Source organism: Desmodus rotundus, chromosome 7 (assembly GCF_022682495.2).
Source record: "Desmodus rotundus isolate HL8 chromosome 7, HLdesRot8A.1, whole genome shotgun sequence".
Lineage (NCBI taxonomy): Eukaryota > Metazoa > Chordata > Mammalia > Chiroptera > Phyllostomidae > Desmodus > Desmodus rotundus.
In genome coordinates, this window is record NC_071393.1 from 74,478,636 (window position 1) to 74,504,999 (window position 26,364).

General features: G+C 38.2%; 1 protein-coding gene across 1 annotated transcript in view; it reads left to right on the forward strand.

Moving 5' to 3' along the window:
• The first annotated feature begins 2,849 nt into the window (after positions 1 to 2,849).
• The window catches only part of RAD51 (RAD51 recombinase), a 31,147-nt gene continuing 7,632 nt past the window's right edge, over positions 2,850 to 26,364 (forward strand). The window contains exons 1-6 of the mRNA XM_024568025.4: positions 2,850 to 3,311; positions 7,071 to 7,173; positions 8,974 to 9,111; positions 15,131 to 15,248; positions 15,878 to 15,969; positions 24,232 to 24,326. Of these exons, the coding sequence (XP_024423793.1) occupies positions 7,087 to 7,173; positions 8,974 to 9,111; positions 15,131 to 15,248; positions 15,878 to 15,969; positions 24,232 to 24,326 (530 nt within the window). The 5' untranslated portion in view covers positions 2,850 to 3,311; positions 7,071 to 7,086. The remainder of the gene's footprint in view (positions 3,312 to 7,070; positions 7,174 to 8,973; positions 9,112 to 15,130; positions 15,249 to 15,877; positions 15,970 to 24,231; positions 24,327 to 26,364) is intronic.

The following is a 26,364-nucleotide window of genomic DNA, read 5'->3' on the forward strand; positions in this document are numbered from 1 at the left end:
TTTCTCATTAAGTTTGTTTCAAGGCATTTTATATTTTTGTTACAATTTTTAAATTATTGTAAAGTCAAAGCAAATTTATACCAAAAGTTCAAACCATACATAAAAGAATAGAGATGAAGGCAAAGTCATCCAAAAGTTAAGTATTGAGCATCTTTCCACACACTAGGTTCTTTCAGCTATAAAGAAGAGCTATGACTGTTGGGTAGGCAACCAACAGTGATTGCCACAAATCCCATTGGGATTTCTATTGGTAATTTACTGATATTAGAGAATTTTCAAGTTTATAATATTGAGCCGCCTTCTTTGGAAACATAGTTTTATATATTTCTCTGTGTAGGTCCTGAATGTTTTTAAGTTTATTCCTAGTTACTTATGGTATTTGTTGCTACTGTGAATGAGGTTTTTTTTATTACATTGTCTAATTTGTTATTGTTAACACTTAATAAAGCTCTCATCTTTTTGTATTTGTAATTAGTTACACTACTGTAATCTCTTATTTGTCCCTTAAACTATCCAGGTATATAATCATATCTGTAAATCTTTTCCAACATTTACATATTTTATTATAACACTCAGTGGCACTGCCTGAACAGTAGTAAATAATACTGACTATAGACGGTTTTGTTCTTGATTTTAATTAAAGTGTTTCTGCCTTGACTGGGGTAAGACTCAGTTGGGTGGGCATAGTCCTGCAAGGCAAAGTGTCCCCAGTTCCATTCCCAGTCAGGGCACATGCCTGGGTTGCAAGTTCAGTCCCCAGTCAGGGTGTGTCCAAGAGGCAACAGATCAATGTTTCTCACATCAATGTTTCTCTCCCTCTCTCCCTCCTTCCCCCTCTCTGTAAAAATGAATAAAATCTTTCTTTTTAAGTGTTTCTAATGTTCCACCAGTAAGAAGATAATGGCAGCTTATTTAGGGTGTCTATTTTTTTCTTGATCATGTTAAGGAAACGATTTTTCACCTTAATCAGGAACTCATGTTGAATTTTACTGAATGATGTTTTCAAAGTGATGAAATTGACTATATGGCTGTTTTCTCTTTGACCTATTAATATGGTCACCTATAATAAAAGACTTCCTAATATCAAATCATCCTTGCACTACTCAAATGGTTCACTTAGACACTGGGTTTCCCTTTCCTAATTCTCCTTTCTATGTTCCAGGTCAACTCTGCTGATGAGATTATTTTTCTTCAGGCAAAAGATTAGGTTTCTGCTGACCGAGTTTTGGTCTTATCAGAGGTTGCCTCCTTGAGATTTCAGCTAGATCTCTTAGGTTATAATTAAGGATATATCGAAAACTTCAATTACACATTTATATAAATATACTCATGAGTTGGTAATTTAACTATTAGTGAGAAATCTACTTTGTCTTATTTCCAAGTTATTAGTAGGTTGTCTTGTAGAAAAGGAACAGCAAACTACTCAAATTGGCTTACACAGGAATAAAGGGAGATTTATTGGAATGTAAGGGTATCTCATAGACCTAAGAGCAGTAAGTGGTGTTGGGCCCCTGAAAAACTGGACAAGAGATCTAGAAAGCAATCAGAATTCAAAACTGTTTTCTTATACTTTCTCCCACTTTCTTAGTCTCAATTTCGTAATCTTTCTGCAGATGGGGTTTCTCTGGTTTAACATCCACAAAGCCACAGAAGTTTAATTTTAGTAAAGGTCAAAGTCATGTGACTTCACTCAGCCAAAAGGGACTATGGATTTGTAGATGCTCTGAGGAGTATGTGTGAAGAATGGGAGGTAAATGCGGGTATCTTTGGTATGACATGCAACTCATTATTGTCTCCAGGTACTATCTATAATCACTAAGTTAGATTGATTGTACTTCGAGAATACTTCCTGAATCTGTTGTCATTGCTCTAACTCAAGCCTGCATCTCTTGCCTGAAATATTGCAAGAGATTCCTTAACAGTTTTTGCTGTCTCTCCCGAAATCTAGCCTTCAATGCCGCAAAACAATAGTGTGAGAATTAAATGAAACTTTGAAGCACTCCACAAATACGAAGTAGTGGTGGGAGAAAAAAAATGTATCTAACCATATTAACTTGTCTGCTTAAACACATAAAATTATTTATTTCCCCAATACCTAAAGAATGACGGCAAGCCCAGGCTGGTGTGGCTCACTGGATTGAGTGCGGCCTGCTAAGGGAAGGGTAGCGGGATTGATTCCCGGTCACGTGCCTGGGTTGCCAGCCAGGTCCCCAGTAGAGGACCTGGGAGAGGCAACCACACATTGATGTTTCTTTCCATCTCTACCTCCCCTCCCCTCTAAAAATAAATTTTAAAAATCTTCCAAAAAATGAAAAAAAATCCGTTCCCTCCCATGACAGACAATACTATTCCTTGACCATGTTGTTAAATTTCTATATCCATAATGCTGTTACCTGCATGTCGTCCAGTGCTTCTTTGCCAGGGAAACCCTATTCACCCTTAAAAACCGGAATAACAGCTCAAACTTTCCAGTAAACCATGATAAGTTTACTTTCTCAAAATCAATGCCTCCTTCCTTTGGACTCCTGCAAATCTCCAGCATAGTACCACAGCTTGACTAATATTCCAGCCATTTTTTTTTTTCTGCCTCCACCAGTTCGATTTTCCAGTTTCATCCTCTACTCTAGCTTCCTCAGCTCCACCACCTCCAAGGGCCTGGAAAGCGCCTGGCTCTGGGAACTTGCCTAAGTCAGAGTCTCAGAGTCACTCCAAGCTCCAAAAGCTCACGATCCGTTAATTTATCCAAGGTAGCTAGCTCTTAGGGCCGGGCTATTTCCGAGACGCAGAGGAGCTCCGCCCGCCGCGTCCGCCGCGGTGCATACTGGGAGATGTAGTCTCGGGCCAACCACACTCCCGCTTGATCGTTGTAGTACTCGATCTGTAACTGAGAAGGCAGCAACTCCTAAACTTTGAATTAGTCCTTAGAGGTAAAAGGAAGAGGGCAGTCCATAATATCAAGTTCACGTTCCAGGAGCCTATCTCTGGGGTAGGCAAGCAGCTGCCCGACAGGCTAGAAGGCGGATCCGAGAAGGGCGGGGAGACGTTACGTTGACGCGAGCGTGACGCTACCCGAGAGGGTTTGGCGGGATTTACGAAACCCGCCGGGCAAAGCGCGCATTACCGCGGGAGACTGAGGCCTGGGAGAAGCTGAGGCGTCCCCCGCGGCGCGTAGTTGGGAGCTGAAACTCGGTTGGGTTTTGTGCAGAAGGTGGGAGTAAGAGGGTAGAGAAGTGCGGCGCAAGCTAGGGCGTCTGGAGTCCGTCCCGGGTCGGGCGCGTGCCGGGCGGGAGCCAGTAGCGCTGCAAGCCCAGGTGAGTGTGTCAGGCACAGACGGGGTCCCTTTCCACTGCCGGGTTCATCGCCTCGTTAGCCAGACCGAGATCCGGGCCAGTGGTCCCTCACTCGGCTTGTGGGGCCCCTCCGCCGCAAGTGAGGCAGGGCCGTGCCGAGCCCGACCGACCTTAGGAGCTCGACATGGCGAATACAAAAGCTGACTCGTCTTTAGAGCTGGGAGGGGCCTCTTTGAGACCTTCCTTTTCATTTCCGACGCCCATATTCTGGGCGTGGGCGAGGAAGCCGAGATCCAGAGAGGTGTAAAGACTGAAAACCACAGCTGTTCTATGTTAGAATCAGGGTGACCGGATTTCTGGTCAGCCCTCTTTCCATTACACCATGTTTTGCTTACTCCAGCTGTCAAAAACATAGTTTCATTATCTAATTGGAAGACCATTCATATGATACCTAGGGAATGATCTGTAGTGAGCTGGAGTTTTCTTTTTTAAACCTCTGAAGTAAAATGTAATATGCATATAGATAACACAAATCAAAAGTGTATACAGCTCCATGAATTATTACAAAATGAATATACCTGTATAATTACCACTCGGGTCAAAAAATAGAATGCTCTCAGCACCCCAGAAGCCTCCTTGTGCCCCCTTGTCTACTACTCTCCCTTCTCTCCAAAGGTAACCACTATTGACTTCTAACACCATTGACTAATTTTGCTTGTTTCTGAACTTTAATTAAGTAATAATGTGTTTGTGTGTGTATGGTATTTACATGAGTTTGAGCCAAACTGATGACATATATGCCAGGAAGCAAGATCTCAAATGCTCTTCTAAGTAAAGCTATACGTATTTATGTCTGGCTTTGTTTAACATTCTGTCTGTAGATTGATACGTACCTTTGCACATAACAGTAAGGGGTTTTTTTTCTGCTTTTGCTTTTATTAGTATTTTTTCATGCTGAATTTTTTTAAAACCATGGCCATAAGTTTTTGTTTCTTCAGTTTCTTCTGGGACATCTTTTCCTTCTGTGCAACCTCCTCTCTGGTTCAGGAACAACCCACTCTTTGTCGGGAAGGATCATCTCAGTGTGGCAGGCAGAGCTCCTGTGTGGGTTAACCCGCCCTTGAGCTCTGTAAGTGCCACGCTGCATTTTGGGAGCTTTGTTCACCTGGATGTGCTCAAGGACCAGAGAATCCACGTCTACACCTTTAAGTTCAGCATTACTCTCTGCACTTTTAAGCACGTGCAGCAAAACTCAGCATTCTTTTTGTGCCACCAACCCAGTGTCGGGCCCTTCTGTTTGGCCTGTGCACGCCTACCAACTCCACCGTTGTAACGACAGAATGGCACACATTGCTTCTGTAAAGTGACACCCTTCAGATACTTGGCTTTTCGGATGTGCATACCCTTGATGGCCTTGGCAGTTTCACGAGTGTTCTTAAAGAGAACATGAAGATTTGAGCCTCATGTTTTGCATGATTTTGCGGGGTTTTGTGGGCCAAGTGAATGGCAAACCATTTCCAGAGGTCACCTGTGGTCACTTTCAGGAAGTGCAACAGTGCTTTATTGTTGCTATATGGTTGGTGTTCCTTATTCTACTCATGGTGGACACTTGGATTGTTTCTATTTTTTAGCTTGTATGAGAAAGGCTGCTGAGAGAACATTCCTGTTTATGTCTTGGTGCACGTGTATACTTTTCAGTTGGTTAATAATATAGAATAGTGAAATTCCTGAGTCATAGCATTTGTCTGTTTCAACTTTCACATTTATGCTAGTTTTCCAAAGTTGTACCAATTTACACTAAAACCAGCACAGCACTGTATGAGTGTTTAGTTGTTTCACATACTTACCAACACTGGATAATGTCAATCTTTTTAATTTTAGCTATTCTGCTGGGTATATAGTAATATTTTGTTTTAATTTTTCTGATTAATGATGTTGAACATTTGTTTATGTTTATTTTTTTATTGATTTTAGAGAAAGAGGAAGGTAGAGAGAGAAATAATCAATTTGTTGTTCCACTTCTTTTGTATTCATTGGTTGCTTCTTGCATGTGCCTTGGCCAGGAATCAAATCATTTTTCTTTTGGTTTGCTTTCTTGATGAATTGGAGGAGTTTTTTGTTGTTGAAATTGTTGGTTTTATTTTTGGTTTTTTTGGTATGTGTGGAGTGGGTTCATTGGTTCAGAGAAAGAGAAACATAAATTTGTTGTTCCACTTATTTATGCATTCATTAGTTGATTCTTGTGTGTGCCCTGATGATCGAACCTGCAGCCTTGGCATATTGGGACAATGCTCAAGCTCCCCGGACAGGGCAGGAGTTTTTTACTATATATTCTAGTTATCAACCCTTGGTTGTACATGTAAATATTGTCTCCCTTCACTATAGTTTTACTTTTCATTTTCTTAATGGTGTCTTTTGATAGATAGAAGTTTTCTGTTTAAAGGTAGTTCAGTTTTTCAGTCTTTTCCTTGTAGGTTACTGCTTTATGTATCTAATCAAGAAATTAGCCCAAAGTCATGAAGATATTCACCTATATTCTAAAAGCTTTGTTTACCTCTTACATGTAGATCTATAATCTAAATGGGAAATAGATTTTTCCTGTTGGTTTTTTCTTATTCTATAAAGCTATCCAATCAACCCAGCACTGTTTATTGAAAAGACCATCCTTTCCCCACTATTCTGCAGTGCCATCTTTTTCATAAATTATGAAGGAAGAGATTTAAGCTTAAATTGCATTTGGGTGATTTTGATACTTGAAATTATCATGGACTCACATTATGCTAAAACTGCCTTCTAAAAGATCAATACCTGAGCCAATCAAGAACAAACGGTCATCTGTCAAGTTTCTAAGAATGGACTTCTCATATATATTGTCTTTTGAATTAAATTTATCCTGATTGTTATATTGTTCAGATCTTTTTGGTGTGACTTAAGGCCATTTATTCTTGTGGACTTTAAGATTTGTTCATTTTTACTAATAACACCTCTTAAATATAATTAAAAATATTTTTGTCCTCAGTTCTTTTCAACCTAAGTGATTTTAACTTTATCATAATAACCAGACTTTTAAGTACGCTTTTTATGGAAGATTTCCATCTGGGCAGCATACTTGCCTGTTATTTATTCATTTGTGCATTTCCTGAGGTCTGGAATTCATTAAAATGGTGATCTTTAAATTTCATACACTCCCATTAGAAGCAAAATGCATAACTACAAGCTATGATCCTTGTCTAAGATGGGAAGTACTTTTCTAACCTCAGTCCACTGTTTCTCCATCAGGAATGGGGGCTGTGGACAGTCATTCTGTACCGTCATTTCACTCCTGTCCCACCACCTCCAATCCCTGCTTGCTGGAAGGGAACAATGGAACTGAAGCAGTTTAACCTTTCATCAAGTTGTTTTTAAGTAGAGTTCTGGAAAGTGCATTCATTTACCAAATATTTACCAAACACCTAATATTTAAAATGTATTATGGGATATATGCAAACAAATAAGACTTGGTCCCTACCCTCAAGGAATATGAAGCAGGGGAACAGGGACATAGTTGATCTAGTTAAGCTATGCATTGTTAAGAAGCAGAATAATCCTTGCTTTCCCTACAGTTTTTCTGCTACAGCTAGCTAGATGGAAGGGAAAACTGGTGAGAGATTTGTTCTTTTTCTTGCCATGGGTAGCTCAGCAGAAGCCTAAGAGGTTATTCTTCAGAGATTTATTGCAAAACTAATTTGCAGCTCTGTACTTTCTCTAGTGTTCCTCCTGATGGCCATCTGTATTTTTCAGTATTGAACACCAAGTGATGGCAGTGCAGATGCAGCTTGAAGCAAATGCAGATACTTCAGTGGAAGAAGAGAGCTTTGGCCCACAACCTATATCACGGTTAGAGGTATGCACTTAGTTGCTAATTTGGAAATTTTAAAGCTGGAATAGATTCTTCTACCTATTTGGAGAAATCAAAACCTTTATATAAGCCATTGGTTTACTAACCTGTTGTTAAGACCCAAATTAGAGCTCTCAGAAGAGTTGTCAAGGATCCTGTGGAAAGGCGTATGATAGTTGCTAAACATGCCAGGGCAGATCTCTTTTGTCAAGAATTCTCCTCCTACTTTATCACTTTTGTTTCTCAGAGCTGGATTGTCAGAAACTAAGAAGTCCTTGTGTCCTTTATAGTAGCTCCTATAGACCCCTCTCCCCACTACCCCCTCCCCACTCCCCTCTGGCTATTGTTACAATGTCCTTAATTTCAGTGTCTCTGGTTATATTTTGTTTGCTTTTTTCTTTTGTTGATTATGTTCCAGTTAAAGGACAAAATCAAGAGGGAGGGTAGAGGTGGGGGAGGGAGGTGGGACTGGCTGGGGTGGGGTGGAGGGATGGGGAGAAAATGCAGACAATTGTAACTGAATAAAAATAATTAATTTTTTAAAAAAGTAAATTATGACAAAAAAGAAAAGAAAAGAAACTAAGAAGTCCTAGGATCCTGTGAATCTGTGCTGTTTGTACTAAGTATAAAGTTACTGTCCAGGGAATACAGAGGCCTGGCCAGTGATGCAGGGAGGCTGTGCTGAAGTTACTAGCAAGACAGCTGTCGTGGGCAAGGAGAAGGGCTTGTAGTTGCTAAGGTGTAAGAGCCAAGCCCTAATTCAGTACTCAGCACAAGAACATCAAACGCCAGAGCTGGGACCTTGCACTGTTTCTGCTCATTGTGCAGAGGCGCCAGTGTGAGTACAACTAACATGGGCTGAAAGAAGTAGGAGGGGAAGCAGAGAAAGCCTCATTCTACTCTCTCTCTATGCATGTTTTTTTCCATCCCCAGCTGAGCTTCAAGACTCTAGAAGTTACTTAAACTGGTTTGTGATAAACATTACAGAATTCAGAGTCATAACTTTCGGTATCAAGAGCATCCTTATATCCACATGTGTATTGCCTATTGCCTAAATATTAATAGCACATATGGTTTCTATGGACAGATATCATTCTCATCTCACAAACCTTCCCCGACTCCCTAATACATGTACATCCCCCCCCCCCCCCCGCCCGCCCCACTAACTCATACTTTCCCAGAAGTCATGCTTTTTTTGGCCAATAAAACCAAAGCTGACTTCAAATATAGGGTGAAAGAAGCGACTTTGGGTGGTTTGTTTTGAGAAGTGTTATATAAGTCCTTGCCAAAAGTAGCTTTCCCATCCTCATTGTTGGTTGTTAGAGGAGAGCTTTTTAGTCATTGTGTTACAAAAAGAGTATTGATATGCTAAGATAATGCTCTGCTCAGCTCTGGGGCAGACTCATTTGTTTGGTCCAGTTTAGTGTAAAAATATACCATTATTTATGTGTGCTTGATGTGGAATATATTGGGAAAGACTAGCTTAAAGTTGTCATTTAGAACCCAGGGTCTCAGGGTTCATTTAGCTTCTTAGTCATAAAAGATTGACACCTTTATTTCCAGTGGTGGAAGTTACTGGTTTAATCCCAATTCATGATGAGTCCTTTTTTATACATGAGATGGTGCTAGTTTAAAACTCCTGGTTTTGATAATTAAAAAAAAATTAAATACCTTATATGTATGGCACACTTTTCAAAACTCTTGCATGTAATATCACAGTTCTTCCAAACAGCTCTGTGAAGTTGGTAGGGCAGGTGTCCACATTACACAGATGAGAAATTTGTCAATGGTTTTCTTCACTTGCAGCAATGTGGCATAAATGCCAATGATGTAAAGAAATTGGAAGAAGCTGGATTCCATACTGTGGAGGCTGTTGCCTATGCACCAAAGAAAGAGCTAATAAATATTAAGGGGATTAGTGAAGCCAAAGCTGACAAAATTCTGGTAAGTACTGTTTATGGGACCTAGGGAGGCATTAGAAGGAGTAGTACAAAAGGGTGCACAGTGAAAGGTGGCAGTCCTTCCATCCCTTGTTGTGTCATCCTAGTCCTCTTTCCAAGGGTGACTGTATTACCAGTTAATTATCTCTGTATGTACCTTATTGACTAAATTGGGATTTTTCTCTAAGGGATTGCAGTATTGTGGGTTATGACATAAATTATGCCAAATTGACTACCGATTTGCACTCCCACCAGCAGTGAGTGGTATATACCTTATCTAAGTCTTATGATCTCCTGCGTTAGAAATATTATTTAGAAAGCAGCCACAAAAAACAAGTTCAAAGAATATTCATTGACTTAGGATGGTAATGCTCCTGATATAAGAAATGTTAACAAAACGTGTATGTTTGAATGTGTGAGTGCATGGTACATACATGCTTGACTTTTGTTTTTAAAAATGTGTATAAATGTATAGCACTTACACTGCGGATATATCCACTAAAATATTAATACTATTTCTGGATGGTAAGAATGTGAGCAATTTTTTTGCCTCAATTTACTGAAGTTTCTACATTTTCTATAATAAACATGTTTTACTTTTAAATAGAAAAGCTGTTTTTATTACTTGAGTACTAAAGCCATATTAATTAGGCTGTCAGTGTATATAATCTGTTAATCAACTAATCACAGGCAAGATATTTTAATAATGAAAAGAGGGTGTGACTTCAAATCATATGCTTAGTTTGTTGTTGTTGTTTTAACTTTAATAAATGACCGGAAAGTTATTTTCCTGGCTTAACCAAAATGAGGTAGTAATTCAATTTCTGATAAAGCACTTTAATTTTGAAATCCCATCTCTTTCATATATATTATCATTAGGCCTTTTTAACAACCTGAGAAAGATAGATAAAGCTAGTACTGTCTGTATTAATTCTAGTAATCAACATAACACATAGAGTTTTATGGAAATTTTCTCTGAAAAATAATCTTTAAAAACTAAAGAATCTGACCAGGCCAATGTGGCTCATTTGGTTGGGTGTTGTTCCACAAAGCAAAAGACCGCCAGTTCAATTCCAAGTCAGGGCACACGCCTGGGTTGCGGGTCTGGTCCCCCAGTTGGGGCGCATATGGGAGGCAAAGGACTGATGTTTCTCTCTCACATCAGTGTTTCTCTTCCTCTCCTTCTCCCTCCCTTCCCTTCTCTCTAAAAATAAATAAATAAAATCTTTGTTTAAAAAAGCTGAAGAATCTTTCAAAAGAGTTTATCCTTTGTTATTGGACAGCATCACTGCATGTAGTTCTGCTATGTAACTTAGCCAAATGGACAGTGTCTGAGATTTATGTGTACTTATTTAATATCTCACACATAAAATATATACACAAACCAGTATATTCTGTTTTATTGAGTATGGTACTAAGAGTTTTGAATTTTTAGTCACTGGCAGGCTGTTACTCCATTTTTTAAATACCACTCTGTAATAGTAATTTAGTCAGGGCTCAAAATAATTAGTAATTCTTAATTTAAGCCCTTAGAGGAAAGATGTTACTTATTGGATTACTCAAGTAAATAAAGTTTGAATGGTGACTTTATTGGAAGTAAGATCTCAGTCCCTAATACCTCATTGAAAATTGTGATATTGGCTAAGCCAGTAGGTGTCCCTAAAGGCTATTTGTTCATTCTTTTTTCACATCAGAATTTGTGACTGAACATATCCTGAGAGGATCTTTAGTTATGGCTTGTCAGACCTTAGTTTTAGAAATCAAATCAATGTTCTGCTTCTGTGAAAACATACAAACCTGTAATAAGTGAAATGAGATGTGCAAAATAATATAGATGTGTCTTTTCGTATTTTTGTCCTCTTGATTTCAGACCTTTTATATTGTGAATTTCTGATGAGTAAAGATTGTGCTGTTTACTTTTAAAGACTAAAGATTACTTCAGTACTATGGCTATTCCCTCTCATTCCCAAAAATATTTGGAATTGAGACTCAGCAAGAATATCCATTGTCACACTGGAGAAATAAAACTGTCTCCAGAATTATTTTTTTTATTTTTTATTAAATCTATTGGGGTGACATTGGTTAATAAGATTATATAGGTTTCAAGTATACATTTCTATGATACATGATCTGGGACCTTGAGAATATTGTGCTAAGCGAAATAGGTCAGTCAGATAAAGCTAAGGACCATACAATGTCACTCATAAGTGGGATATAAAACTGAAACTCATAGACACAGACAACAGAATGGTAGTTACCAGAGGGAAGGAGGGTAGTAAAGGGTAATAAGGGCCAAATATATGGTGATGGAAGATGAGAGGAAACTAAAGAAAAGAAATCCATTTTCAGAATATAAATCAAAATCTATATAGTTGAGAGAGAAAGATAATTGTGAATGAAGTAATTCATTCAGAAGGTGCCAGATTCTCCTGTGGCCTTTTCCACATTTTCAAAATTTAAAGAAATTGTTATTGGCTTTTGTTGAGCTTTTCTCCCTTGCTTGGCAACACTATCATCGCACCAATACATTCAGCGTGGATATTTTTTGTAATATTTTCCTTTTACTTGGCATTTTATGTCTTGTGTCCAAGGGTTTGGTAGTTCTTGGCTATTGAAAACTTCCAAAGACTTCTCTACCTAGCACAGATGAAAACAAGTTTATTATGTTAAGTATAGGAATAGAAGTAAAGCTCTGCAAGATTAGACAGTTGCATGGTTTTTTACTTCAAATTTCACTTTGGTTATAATATTCTGTTCCCTTAAGAGCTCATAGACTAGAATATGTAGGGGTTAAAATGACAAGAAGGTAAAGCATCTCCTGAGTTTTCTCAATATTTTGTTATTAATATTTTTTATTGATTGATTTTTAGTGAGGAAAAAAACCCATAAATTTGTTCCACATACTTATGCAGTCATTGATTGATTCTTTTATGTGCCCTGACCTGGGATCAAATCACAACCTTGGCATATCAGGACAATGCTCTAACCCACTGAGCTACCCCGGCCAGGGCTGTTGCTAAAATTTTTGAACTTGCCCTGGCTGGTGTGGCTCAGTGGATTGAGTACCAGCCTACGAACTGAAAGGTCACCCAGTTAGTGCATATGCCTGGATTGTGAGCCAGGTCCCCAGGTGGGGGAGTGTGAGAGGCAACTGATGGATGTAGCTCTTGCTCAACGATGTTTCTCTCTCTTTCTCCCTCCCTTCCCCTCTATCTAAAAATAAATAAATAAAGTCTTTAAAATTTTTTAACTTCCTGCAAAGCTGAAAGAATTATACAGGGAACACTCATGTACCCATCACCTAAAATATACCATTAGTATTTCAATATACTTGTTTTATCACCTATCTATTCATCTGTATCCAGTAGTCCAGTCTATCTGATATTTTTATGCTTTTCAAAGAAAGTTGAAGATATTAGTACATTTCTCCCTAAATATTTTAGCATATATTAAATAGATTACAATATTGTTTTTTAGCTTTTTCTCCCCTCTCTTTGGTATTTTTATTTTATAATTTTCATTCATCTTTATTCACCCTGAAATTAGAAGTTACAGGAAGAGAGATCACAGGAAAAAGAAGGGAAGAAATTCTCAAAGAAATAATATAAGAAAACTTGACATAGTTAAAGGGAAGCAGAAATCTTATGTAGTAGGACCCATAGAGTGTCAAAGAACAACACCTAGATAGATCAGTGTGAAATTTCAGTGTACAATCATAAAGAAAAGATTCTGAAAGATTTCAGAGAGAAAAAAGTAAGTGATCTCTAAAGGAACACACAATTAGAAAGTACATTTCCTATCAGAAAAGTGGATGGTAGAAGCAGGCACAGCAGTGCCTTTACACCTCTGAGAGAAAATAATCTTAAACCTAGCATTCTATTTGTAGCAATCTTTTTTTTTTTTTTTTTTAGCCCTTAGTTTTTTTTTTATTGTTCACATACAGTTGTCTCCATTTACCTGCCACCACTTTCCCCCTTTGGCTTTGTCCATGGGTCCTTTATACACGTTCCTTGGCGACCCTTTCCCTTCTTTCCTTGTTCTCTCCCTCTCCCCTCCCCTCTGGTCACTGTCCATTTGCTCTTTATTTCAATGTCTCTGGTTATATTTTGCTCACTTGTTTGTTTTGTTGATTTGGTTCCACTTATAGGCGAGATCATATGATATTTGTCCCTCACCACCTGGCTTATTTCACTTAGCATAATGCTCTCCAGTTCCATCCTTATTGATCAACTATTAGGGCAGAATAAAACATTTTCAGAAACATAAGAATTCAGAACGTTTTTCTCTTACATGCTTTTTCTTAGGAAGTTACTTGAGGATACACTTCACCAAAATGAAGATAGAAAAACATTGTATCAGCATTAGAGTGGCTCCAACTCAAGTACTTGGTGAAGGAAGGATCAGGACAGTAGCTAGCCTAGAGAGCAGACCGTCCAGTTTGGAGAAGGAAAGGAGATCTTTGCAGTAGGGAAGGAGGGTTCAGTAGAATACATAGTAAGATTGAGGGGTGGAAAATTTGAGAAATGGTAGTCAGAAAATACTAGAGAAAAAACGTGCCTCAGATATAAAAGCAAGGTAAAATGGAGCATGATTTTGAAAATGCTGGAGTATAAAACAGAATTTATTAGAATTTGACAGTAGAAACCTTTGAGAGACATAGTATTAACATTGGAACTTTAGTGAAAGAATTATATGTCTATCACACCATTGATTCTGCAATGAATTATATTCACAAAGCTATGATATAACCATTGTAATTAATTTTCAGGTGAAGTTTTAAGTATATAGAGAAGTTTAGAGGAAGCTTTTAAATATAAGTTTAATGTCTTGCTCTTGATCTATTCAGATTTTTTTTTGGGGGGGGAATCAAACTCAGACAATTTATTTTACTGAATTTAGACTCAAGCTCTACTTCAGTTCCTTAACTTGGATTCTTTTCCTATTTGAGTGATTTTAGTCTTTCTAGAAATTTGCCTATTTCATCGAAGTCATCTCATTTGTTGGCATAGTTTTATTTTTGTAAGGTTGCTAGTGATGTCCCCTCTTTCATTCCTAATTTTAGGTTTTTTTGGTGAGGGGTGGAAGAGGTCTAGCTAAAGGTTTATTAATTTTTATTGATTTCTTGAAGAATCAACTTTTGGTTTTGTTAATTCTCTATTATATTTCTGTCCTTTATCTTTTTTTTTTTTTTTTTTTTTTTTTAATTAGAGAGAAAAAGAACAGGAGAGAGAGAAACATCGATACGTTCACTTGTTCATGCATGTGCCCTGACAGGGAATCGAACCCACAACCCTGGTGGTATCAGAAGGATGATCTAACCAACTGAGCAATCCAGCCAGGGCTGTTCTCTCTCATCTTAGTTTACGCTCTAATCTTATTTCCTTCCTTCTGCTTATTTAGTTTGTCTTCTTTTTCCAGTATCTTAAGGTGGATGGTTAGGTTATTGATTTAAGATTTTTCTAATATAAGCCTATACAGCCATAAATTTCTCCTTCCGCACTGCTTTTTCTGTATCCCATAAGTTTTGGTGTTTGTGTCTTCATTTTTATTCATCTCAAAGTGTTTTCTAATTTCTCTTGTGATTTTGTCTTTGATTCATTGGTTATTTAGGAGTATAGTGTTTAATTCCCACATATTTATGAATGCATTTATTTTTCAATCTTGGAATCAATTGATAGACTGATCAGTGAAGACTTATCAGTAACTATAAAATAGAATATAAATATCTCAGATAAAGTAAAACATAAAAGGTATAGCTCACCGAGATGGGGAAGTTTAAGTACATGAATGTATTATTTGAATTGGCGATTTAAACGCTAATCTTCATGGAGTCCCTAAGTTAGCTTATCCTTTAGTTGCCAGAGAGATAAAATAAATCTAGGACTAGAACTACCAGTATTTTGATGGCTTCTTAAAGAGAAATAATACCGGAAATTTGTTAGATGTTGTCTCTTCCTGCCGTATGCCTGGTTCTTGTTTTGGTAAGCTTATTTTGTTGATTTGACATCTCTTGTTTTTCCCAGACTGAGGCAGCTAAATTAGTTCCAATGGGTTTCACCACTGCAACAGAGTTCCACCAAAGGCGATCAGAGATCATACAGATTACAACTGGCTCCAAAGAGCTCGACAAACTACTTCAAGGTATAATAATTTCTTATCCTATGTTGTGAACTGCAGTTAGCAAAGCATCCAGGTCACATAATAAAACTAAAGTATTTGGATAGCATTTATGTGTTAGACATGATTAAGAGATAAAAGTAGTATCCATATTGATGAAGTAAGACTGCTGCAGGGTGGAACATGACTTATAAAATACTATCATTATCTGCCAATTAAATAACTTAATCTCCATTTAATATTTCATTCAGAGAGTAAGCTCCCTCTGCCTAAAGAAATAATTTTAGTGTTCTACTCTAACACGAGGTTGAAAATCCGATGACTGATTAAAGCATTCCATGTTTGAATACTACATTGTAGTTTACATTAATCTTCAGGACTTCGTGGAAAGTTCTAGTTTGAACTTTTGAAAACATTGCTGTCCTAAGTTAGATTTGATTCTTGTTGCTTCTTCAAATATTTAATCATTCAAATGTTCTTTTTTTAGGGTATAAAATAGCTTGGGTTCAGGAATCACACTTAAATTTGGGTGTTGTCTCTCTTTCCTGTATCTCTGTACCCTCCTCTTTCTAAGGAGCTCCTAGAACATTTCTATGATTATTGTTTCTAAACATTCGTATTGTGCTAAGAGGTGTTTGTTATTGCTCTTTTAGGAGGAATTGAGACTGGATCCATCACAGAGATGTTTGGAGAATTCCGAACCGGGAAGACCCAGATCTGTCACACATTGGCTGTAACGTGCCAGGTGAGTGGTTGGGCCTCTAACTAATCAAATCAGCAAGAATGTGCTGATTTCCACTGTTTTCAAGCATTGTTGGGGTAGACATAAAAGGTACTTTCTCGCTCCTCAAGAATCCTATGTGCTAGTTAAAAGATAGATTGTTACTGCAAAATTCTTCCATGCCATAGAAACTTTCAGATCATTGATTTCAAATACTTTCTTACCATCCACTAGGCCTCCTGTGGCTTTACCTCCCTTCACTAGTCTAAATTTCACAATTCATCATTAAAGTCATTCCTTTACAGATACCCTCAGATTAACATCCCATACCTGAAGAGGTGCCAGTCTCAATGAACCCTGTCTTCTCAATGACTATTCCTCAAATAGCTGATCATACAGGAGAAAAATACCATAAGCTGATTGACTTTACTTTAAAGATGACAAGCTTTGTGTTAATATTCAGCAATGTTTGGCAGATCTATCAAGTTTCTCCATTTGGGCATACTTTCTCCCACTCAGTAAGACATCTTTATCATTTCTTCTTCAACCTTCATGCTCTTCTTTAACTACTGTCAGTCAGTCACCTAACCTGTTTTTCTTATCAAATCTATAAATTCACCTACATTTATACCCACCTTTTTTATTTTATTTTTTTTATATCCACCTTTTCTTATCTTGGGTTACAATGGAGAAAGTTCTTTTCCTCTGAAAGGCCCGTCCTACCACTGTATCTGGTTACTGTCTCCTGCCACCTTCTCGAGGACTTTACTCTGTCTGCTCTACCTCTGCATAAGATTGTCATTGTTATACAAACATGGCTAGTAGCTCCATTAGGAAAAACCTTCCATTGGACCCCTTCGGTTTCAGTTTCTTCTTCCTTTATTTATGCCATTCACAGACACATTTGAAAACAGACACAGTGAGTTAATTAATTACCTGAGATCATATTGTATTTAAGTACTAGTAGATACAGGAATCAAACCAGACTTCAGAGCCAAAGCTCTTAAAACCTTCATAAGGGAAGAAACTAACTGGCATGTTCTCTGCTGTATTGCTAGTGCCTAAGTCAGTGCTTGGCAATTAGTAAATACTTGACTGGATGGATATGATAGGATATCTTAAGGCATACCTGATATTTGTAAAATAAATGGTATAGGGAAAGTAACTTAACTGTTTAAGGAAGAGAGAAGGATTACCTCACCCTAGAGTAACCACGGAATACTTTATGGAGAAAAGAGATTGAGCCAGACTCCTGAAGAATGCTAAATTTGAGCAGGTAAAAAAAAATTTTAAAAACATTTAACTGCAGAGAATGGTATGAACAGAAAAGAAGTACATGGGGCAGGGAGGCATAATGTATTGAAGAGAAAACAGATAAACTCGTTTACCTAGTTCAGAGGTTTTATTTGGATAAATTGTAGGACACAAACCTTAAAAGGATGATACATCAAGGGCATTTTAGAAGGTCTTGACTGCAGTGTAAGCAGCATACACTTGATTCTATAAAAGAGTAGGAATTACTCAATGTTTTCAAGTAAAGAATAACATGAGATTTATATTCAGAAATTTTCTGGTAGCAACCTATTGAATGATTTGAAAGGAGAGGTGAGAATTGAGGATATTTGATATATGATTATTACAAGCTTTAGCTGATCAGGACTAAACTAAAAAGTATCACTGAAGGGATAGAGGTGATGTAAAGGGCAACACTTAATTGTTGGCAATTAAAAAATGACACCCCCCCCCCAGTGGAGAACCAAGATGGCAGCGTAGGTAGATACACTGCGCCTCCTCGCACAACCAGAACTGACAGAAAATCCAACAGCAAGGAAGTCCGACACCAAGTAGATAAAAAAGAAACATTCATCCAGACCAGTAGGAGGGGCGGAGATGGGAACCAGGGCGGAGAGGACTCGCATTGCCATGGCGGGACCAAGACTGGCGGAGTGTGGGACCAATGGGGCAGGCAGTCTGACCACTAGCAGACCCTGCGGCCCCACATTCGCACAGATAAACCGGACAAAAGGCGGGGAGTGAAGCAGACCACGAAACTCAGGGCTCCAGCACAGGGAAATAAAGCCTCAAACCTCTGAGTGAAAACACCCGTGGGGGTTGGGGCGGCAGCAGGAGAAACTCCCAGGCTCACAGGAGAGGTCGTTGGAGAGACCCACAGGGGCCTAGAGTGTGCACAGGCCCACCCACTTGGGAACCAGCACCAGAGGGCCCCAATTTGATTGTGGGTAGCAGAGGGAGTGATTGGGATCTGGTGGAGAGTGGAGCGGACACCATTGCTCCCTCTCGGCCCCTCCCCCACGTACAGAGTCAGGGCGCAGTGACCAGGGTTACCCCACCCCAGGGAACACCTAAGGCTCCGCCCCTTTAAGTAACAGACAAGCCAAGACAAAAAAAAAAAAAAAAGGCCCAAATGACAGAACACTTCAAAGCTCCAGAAAAAATACAACTAAGCGAGGAAGAGATAGCCAACCTATCAGATGCGCAGTTCAAAACACTGGTTATTAAGACGCTCACAGAATTGGCTGAATTTGGTCGAAAACTAGATGAAAAAATGAAGGCTATGCTAAGAGAGACAAAGGAAAATGTACAGGGAACCAATAGTGAGGCGAAGGAAACTGGGACTCAAATCAATGGTATGGACCAGAGGAAGAAAGAAACATCCAACCAGAAAAGAATGAAGAAACAAGAACTCTGAAAAATGAGGAGAGGCTTAGGAACCTCCAGGACATCTTGAAACGTTCCAACATCCGAATTATAGGGGTTCCAGAAGGAGGAGAGGGAGAACAAAAAATTGAAAACTTATTTGAACAAATAATGAAGGAGAACTTCCCTCATCTGGCAAAGGAAATAGACTTCCAGGAAGTCCAGGAAGCTCAGAGAGTCCCAAAGAAGCTGGACCCAAGGAGGAACACACCAAGGCACATCATCATTACATTAGCCAAGACGAAAGAGGAGAGAATCTTAGAAGCAGCAAGAGAAAAGAACACAGTTACCTACAAAGGAGTTCCCATAAGACTGTTAGCTGATTTCTCAAAAGAGACCTTACAGGCAAGAAGGGGCTGGAAAGAAGTATTCCAAGACATGAAAGGCAAGGACCTACATCCAAGATTGCTCTATCCAGCAAAGCTATCATTTAGAATGGAAGGGCAGATAAAGTGCTTCTCAGATAAGGTCAAGTTCAAGGAGTTCATCATCACCAAGCCCTTATTCTATGAAATGTTGAAGGGATTTATCTAAGAAAAAGAAGATAAAAACTATGAACAGTAAAAATGTCAGCAAACTCACAGTTATTAACAACCACACCTAAAACAAAAACAAAAGCAAACTAAGCAAACTAGAACAAGAACAGAACCACAGAAATGGAGATCACGTGGAGGGTTATCAACAGAGGAGTGGGAGGGGGAGAGGGGGGGAAAGATACAGAGAATAAGTAGCATAAATGACAGGTGGAAAATAGACGGGAAGGGTAAGAATAGTATAGGAAATGTAGAAGCCAAAGAACTTATAAGTATGACCCATGGACATGAACTATAGGGGGGGGATGTGGGAGGGCAGGGGTGGGTAGGATGTAGTGGAGTGAGGGGGGTGGAATGGGACAACTGTAATATCATAATCAATAAATATATATATATATTTTTAAATGCCCCTCCGCTGAACACTATTACTTTGGTAAACTAGGGTTTGGAAGAGATTGTTTTTAGTGGACAGGTGAATTCAAGGTCAGAGGAGGTGGGTTTGAGGTGGAGAGACAACCAAGTAAAAATTTCCAGCATTATTAGAGATGTAGAACTAAGTCCTATATAGAGAAATAACATTGGAATCTGTGAAAATTAAAGATCTATGAGAGAGAGAAGGCCAAGAAACATTTTATTGTTTTGTAACTTCAAGCAGCATTTTGGGGAAACCTTTTCCCTCTTTGAATGGGGTCCTAACATTCCCTGGCTTTTAAGGGTACGCTGCTGTGAGTGCTAGTCCACAAAGTACCTTGGAACCTTGTCCATCCCCATGGTCCAGCTCTTTTGTTATAATCTTTTGGGGCTTTATTTACACTTTTAGGTATTTGAGGAAAATGGCATTTTAATTTAGATAGATCATACTCACTTCACCCAAGACACAACTTATCGATGGAATTCAAGAACAACTGGAATGAAATCTTCCTTATATATACTATTTTTCCATCCTAGTGTGAGTTCTTATCCTCTGAACAAAACAATAATAGTTCTTGGAACTTATTTATAAATTTAGACATCAAGTATAAATTATCTTTTTTTCCTTTTCATTGAATTTATTGGGGTGACAACGGGTAACAAAATTATACAGGTTTCAGGTGCACAATTTCACAACACATCACCTGTGCGCCGTACTGTATACAACACTGAGTCAGGCCTCCTGCCATCTCCATTTATCCCCGTACCCTCCTCCGCCACCCCCACTCCTAACTTTCCTTTGTTTTTTCCCTTATAAAACAAGTTATGAACTGTCCTTATCAAAAAATGTTGATTATATTGATGTAATGCTGTGCTATAGTTAAAGATGGTATGTATTATTTAAAAAATACAATTTTGTTAGGACCCTGTGTCTTGCATAGGGTTTATATTTAGTAAAACACATATGTATGGAGACTAATATAATGAGGCTGATTTTCTCGTCACCCAAGAAAAGCTGCGTCCTTATTTTTCTCATGTTACAAATATGTCCTTTATCAGTCACCACTTCTGTGTTGAAGAAGTGAATGCCGTTTCTTAAAATAGGAAAATATTGATTCTTTATGAATAAAAATTTATCTAATAGTAAGAGGTCCAACTCGGGGGAAAAATTGGGACAACTGTAATTGAATAACAATTAAAAAATATTTTAAAAAGAGGCCCAACTTGATAGTCTCTCGTTTTTTTCATACTTTTCCTTTTTCATTCGTCATTTTAATTGTTTTTTTTCTCAATTATCCTACTGATCTTTTCATTGCAGACCAAAATGTCACCAATATCTTATGAGTTAGCCAAGTTATCAAGGAGACCGTAGCCATTGTTGGCTCCCCTTATAATAATTCCGCAGAGGAGAGTTACAGGGATAGGAGAACTTTATTGAGGGAGAATAATTGAGAAGAAGAATGGTAGTAGTAAGCTGTGGAAACTATAGCTTATTGCTTGAGCACCATTAGAAAATTGTTAGCTAAAGGGAAATAGTACTGTTTAAATTACTACCCTCATCTGGGTCATTTGACATGATATGTGACCCATTTAAATAGAAATGTTTTCCTCATATTTTGCATGGATTTATGTGGAATAAATATTTAGAGTACAGTACACAATACCACAATACTTACAGTTACCAGGGCAACTCAGCATGTTACTAATGCTCTTAAGTTGTACAAACAGAATTCTTTCCTGGGATTATTTATTTATTTATTTATTTATTGCTTTTAGAGAGAGGAGAAGGGAGGAAGAAAGAGTTGGGGGGGTGCCTCTCACATGCCCCCAAACCAGAACCTGGCCCTGCAGTCCAGGCATGTGCCCTGACTGGTAATCAAAGGGGCGACCTTTCGCTTTGAGGGCCAGCGCTCAATCCACTGAGCTGCACCGGCCGGGGCTATCCTAGGAATGTCTATTTAGTAGTCAGATAATGCCTGTAAACAAAATTCTCAAATAAACATATCCTCTCTGTAAAAATAACTGAACATTCACAGGTGGCTAAATACCTTTTTTCAGAGAAAAACAATGTTAATTCACTAATAATAGAAATGATTACAGCCCTGACCGGATAGTTCATTCGGCTAGAGTATCATCCCAATAGGTCAAGGTTTCAGGTTCAATCCCCAGTCAGGGCACCTACAAGAATCAACCAATAAACACATAAATAAGTGTAACAACAAATTGATATTTCTCTCTCTCTCCCTCTCCTCCCTTACCTCTCTTCCTGCCTCCCCCTCTCCCTTCCTTTCTCTAAAATCAATAAATAAAATTCTTTTTAAAAAGGAATATATTTCACCAGCCTACTAGCTAGAACCAGAAGTATAGAGAAGACATAGTAATTTAGATTACTGCTTGAATCCAAACATTATCTGTTCTCATTTGTTCAGGTTCTCTCAATGAAGTGAAGCTCCCTTGATTTTATAGAGAGGAAGGGAGAGAGAGAGAAACATCGATAGGTTGCCTTCTGTATGTACTTTGACAGGATCGAACCGGCAACCTTTTGGTGTATGAGACAACGCTCCAACCAACTGATCCAGCTGGCCAGGGCTAGATCTCTGTCTTACAGTAAAGTTATAAAAAGCTGAGAGCCACAGTTAGGTTACAAAAATACGATCAGGTTGTGCTTGTTCAAAGTATTGGTGTAATTTTAAAATTTTGAGAAGACAATTTAATTTAACATAACTACCAATTTTAAATCTACATGTCCTTTGACAGAAAATGTCTTTTAGAACTTTTCACATAAGGTCAAGAATAAATGTACAAAAAATTTTCACAACAAAATTATAAAATGGTGAAAGTTTGAGACAACCTGCCTCACTAAAAAAAAAAACTAAACAGTTATTTAAAAAGCTAATTGGTGATATCACAGCCCAGTAAGACGAGGTGGCTACAGTGGCACTGGGAGAGCAAGATGGAAGAAACAAAATTGACTGGAATGCAGAGCATGTTGCCCATCCCCTTGAGACTGGCCCAGCAACACACTGGGACCTTGTCCATGCCTCTGCGGTCAGTCTGCCTACCTATGTCCAGTGACCTATGGCCTCCCTTCTTCCCTTCTACCTAGCTAGAAAAGAAACCCCTCTCATACTAGCACTAAAGATACCAGAAAGTGAGAAAAGGGGGAACCTCATTCATCATAATTCCTGGGGACTTAGCCCGCTGAGTGTCAAGATTTTCTTCTCCCTCCAAAACTGAGGCAGCTTCTGCTTTTTGTCCTCTTGGCCAGTAGCTCCAAATCTTTCCTTTGTTAAAACCTTTTTGTTGTATACATATCCTTTGCCCCTTCCATGGATTCCTATGATTTGAAAGATTTTGTCTGCTAAACTGCCAAATGATAACATCATTTTTTCCTTTCCAAATTAACAAAGCCTTCCGTAACTGAACGTATGTTATAGTCAGTGCCCTAGAGGTAGAGAATATCATAAACCTTCAAAGTGCTTTCTGTCTGTCAGACACTGTGCTAAACACTTTACATAAATTATTTCGTCTTCAATATAATCCCAGAAGGTGGGTTTTATCTGCATTTTACAGAAAAGGAAACAGAATATTCTTAAGGGACACAGAGTAAGTGTCAGAACCACATATAACAAAAGTGTTTGTATGACAATGCATAGAAAATTATCTGGAAAATCTTTCAGATAAATCTTGGAGATGGGAGTAATGAGAACTTTCAATTATTACTCCACTTCTATATTTGAATATTTCATGCAAGCATATAGTACTTTTGTAATTTTGAAAATAAAGTTTTTGCTCAAAACTAAAAGAAAAAAAATTTGGTGCTATCAAGTCTTCAATGTAAAATGTGCTAAGGGATCTTGCTCAGAATTTAAAGGTGAATTATGGCTCCACAGTAGATTTCTAGGGTGAAAATCACCCTTTAGCAGCATTCACCTAAAATCTGTAGAACTCAAAGGTGTCTGGCATGGGCTGGGTAGCCTAAAGCAGAGATTTGCTTGAGTAGCTTATGAGACAATTTTCATGGCATTTCTTCCTTTTCTTTTTTTAACTCTATTATTTATTCCTTTTGTTCATTTTCACCATCTGCATGTACTAGTGGAGCACACATCTATTTTCTTGCTCATACATTAAATGTGATAGGGATGCCCGTGGGGCATTGCCAAGATCCTTTAGTAACCCACAGAATTGAAGTCTGCTCAATAAAGTAAAGTGTAAGTGTGGTTTGGATATGCTAAAATTAATTGGGTTTTGGATGAGGCTCTCTTACTTACTAAAGCTAAGGTGAACGACCTTCCAAATGTTTGTACTTTTGAGAGGGTTGATCACTCTTGTGTTGGTATGCTATATAGAATTTTATCACCTGCTTTGTGCTGTATATTTCCAAGCAGTCCAACTCTGGCAAGACTTTTAGCCTCATATGCTATGGGACATAGCAGGCTACATGTCTACTGCCAGCTGTATTTCTCTCAGAAGGGAATGCCCTCTTCCTACCTCTGATTGTCACTCTGATATGTTTTTTCCCTTTGCCTTATTGGAGATGGGGGGTTTACAGAATCATGGGAAGGTTGGCCAGTTATATCAGAAGTACAGTGTTCATTTCTACTGATCTTTTCATTCTCTCTAGCTTCCCATTGACCGGGGTGGAGGTGAAGGAAAGGCCATGTACATTGACACCGAGGGTACCTTTAGGCCAGAACGGCTGCTAGCAGTGGCTGAGAGGTAGGTTACTGGATTAGGTGAAAGAAGTATGGCTGTACTGTCATTGTGATTGCCAGGGATAGTCTGGCTGAAGAGTGTCTACTTATTACTCCATATTCCAGAGTTGTTTGTATATCAGAGAAAAGCATTCTTCTTTAGTCAGAAATCGAATTACTTCCAGACTGGATAAAAAGACAAGATCCAACCGTATGTTGTCTTCCAGAGAAAGACTTTAGGTTCGAAGACACAAATAGGTTGAAAGTGAAAGTTTGAAAAAAGATTTGCATGCAAACAGTAACCATTAGAGAATGCTAGTGGCTACGCTAATATCAGGCAAAATAGGCTTTAACACGCACAAAAATATTACTAGGGACACATTTTATAATTAAAAGGTCAGTTCAGTGGAGAGGTATAACTGTTATAAACATACACACATCTAATAACAGAGCCCCAAAATACATGAAACAAAAACTGACACAACTGAAGGATGAAATAGACAATTCAACCATAATGGTTGGGGGCCAATAGCTCAGTATCAGTAATGGATAAATGGCTTGATAAAGGGGAACTACAAAAATCTACAGCTCGCATCATGCTTAATGGTGCAATTCTGAATGCTTTCTCCTTGAGATCAGAAACAAGGCAAGGGCATTCACTCTCACCTTTTACATTCCATATTGTACCAAAGGTCCTGGTTGGTGCAATCAGTCAAGAAAGTAAAAGGCATCCAGATTGGAATGGAAGACATAAAACTCTTTATTCACCAATGACATGATCCTATATGTAGAAAAACCTAAAGAATCTACACACACAAAAAGAAACTACTAGAACTAAATTAATTCAGCAAGATATGCTATAATGTCAGTATTTCTATATACTAGCAATGAACAGTTCAAAAACTAAAAAAACAATCCCATTCACAGTAGTATCAAAAATAATATTTAGTAATTTATCAGGAGTGCAAGACTGGTACACTGAAAACTACAAAACATTACTGAGAAATTAAACATCTGCATAAACAGAACATTCTACATTCATGGATTGGAAGATGCAACACTATTAAAATGGTAATTCTCCCTCAAATTAATCTATGGATTCAACACAATCCCTATTGAAATTCCAGCAAAGCTTTTTTGCAGAAATTGACAAACTGATTATAAAATTTATATGGAAATATCAGGGACCCAGAATAGCCAAAACATTATTGAGGGAAAAGAATTGGAGATCTTAGTCTTTCCAATTTGAAAACTTGCTATAAAGCAACAGTAATTAAAACAGTATGGTGCTGGCATAAGGACAGATATATGGATCGATGGAACAGAACTGAGAGGACAGAAATAAACCCTCTCGTTTATAGTCACTTGATTTTTGACAAAAGGTGCCAAGGTAATTTAATGGCGAAAAGAATAGTTCTTTTCAATAACTGGCTAATGTAGTTGAATATCCACATGCAAAAAGATATATTTAGACCCTTACCTTATACCACACATAAAATTTAACTAAAAATGGATAGTAATCTGGTGATTCCTCAAAAAATTAAACATAGAGCCCTGGCTGGTGTGGCTCAGTGGATTGAGTGCCAGCCTGCAAACCAAAAGATCGCCAGTTCAATTCCCAGTCAGGACACATAGAATTACATTATGATCCAGCAATTCCAATTCTGGTTATATACTCAGAAGAATGAAAGCAGGGACACAAACAGATACTTACTTACATTCCAACGTTCATAGCGGTATTATTCACAATAGCCAACACGTGGAAACAATCCAGGTATCCATGAACAGGTAAATGGATAAACAAAATGTATATACACACAATGGAATATTTTTCAGTCTCAAAAAGGAAGGAAATTCTCACATGCTACAGCATGGATGAACCTTGAAAATACGCTAAGTGAAATAAAGCAGTTGCCATAAGGACAAATATTGTATGATACCTCTTATGTGAGGTACTTAGATTAGTCAGATTCATAAAGAAGAATTAGAATGGGGGTTTCCAGGGGCTAGGGGTAAAGAGAATGGGGACTTATTGTTTAATGGGTACAGAGTTTCAGTTTGGA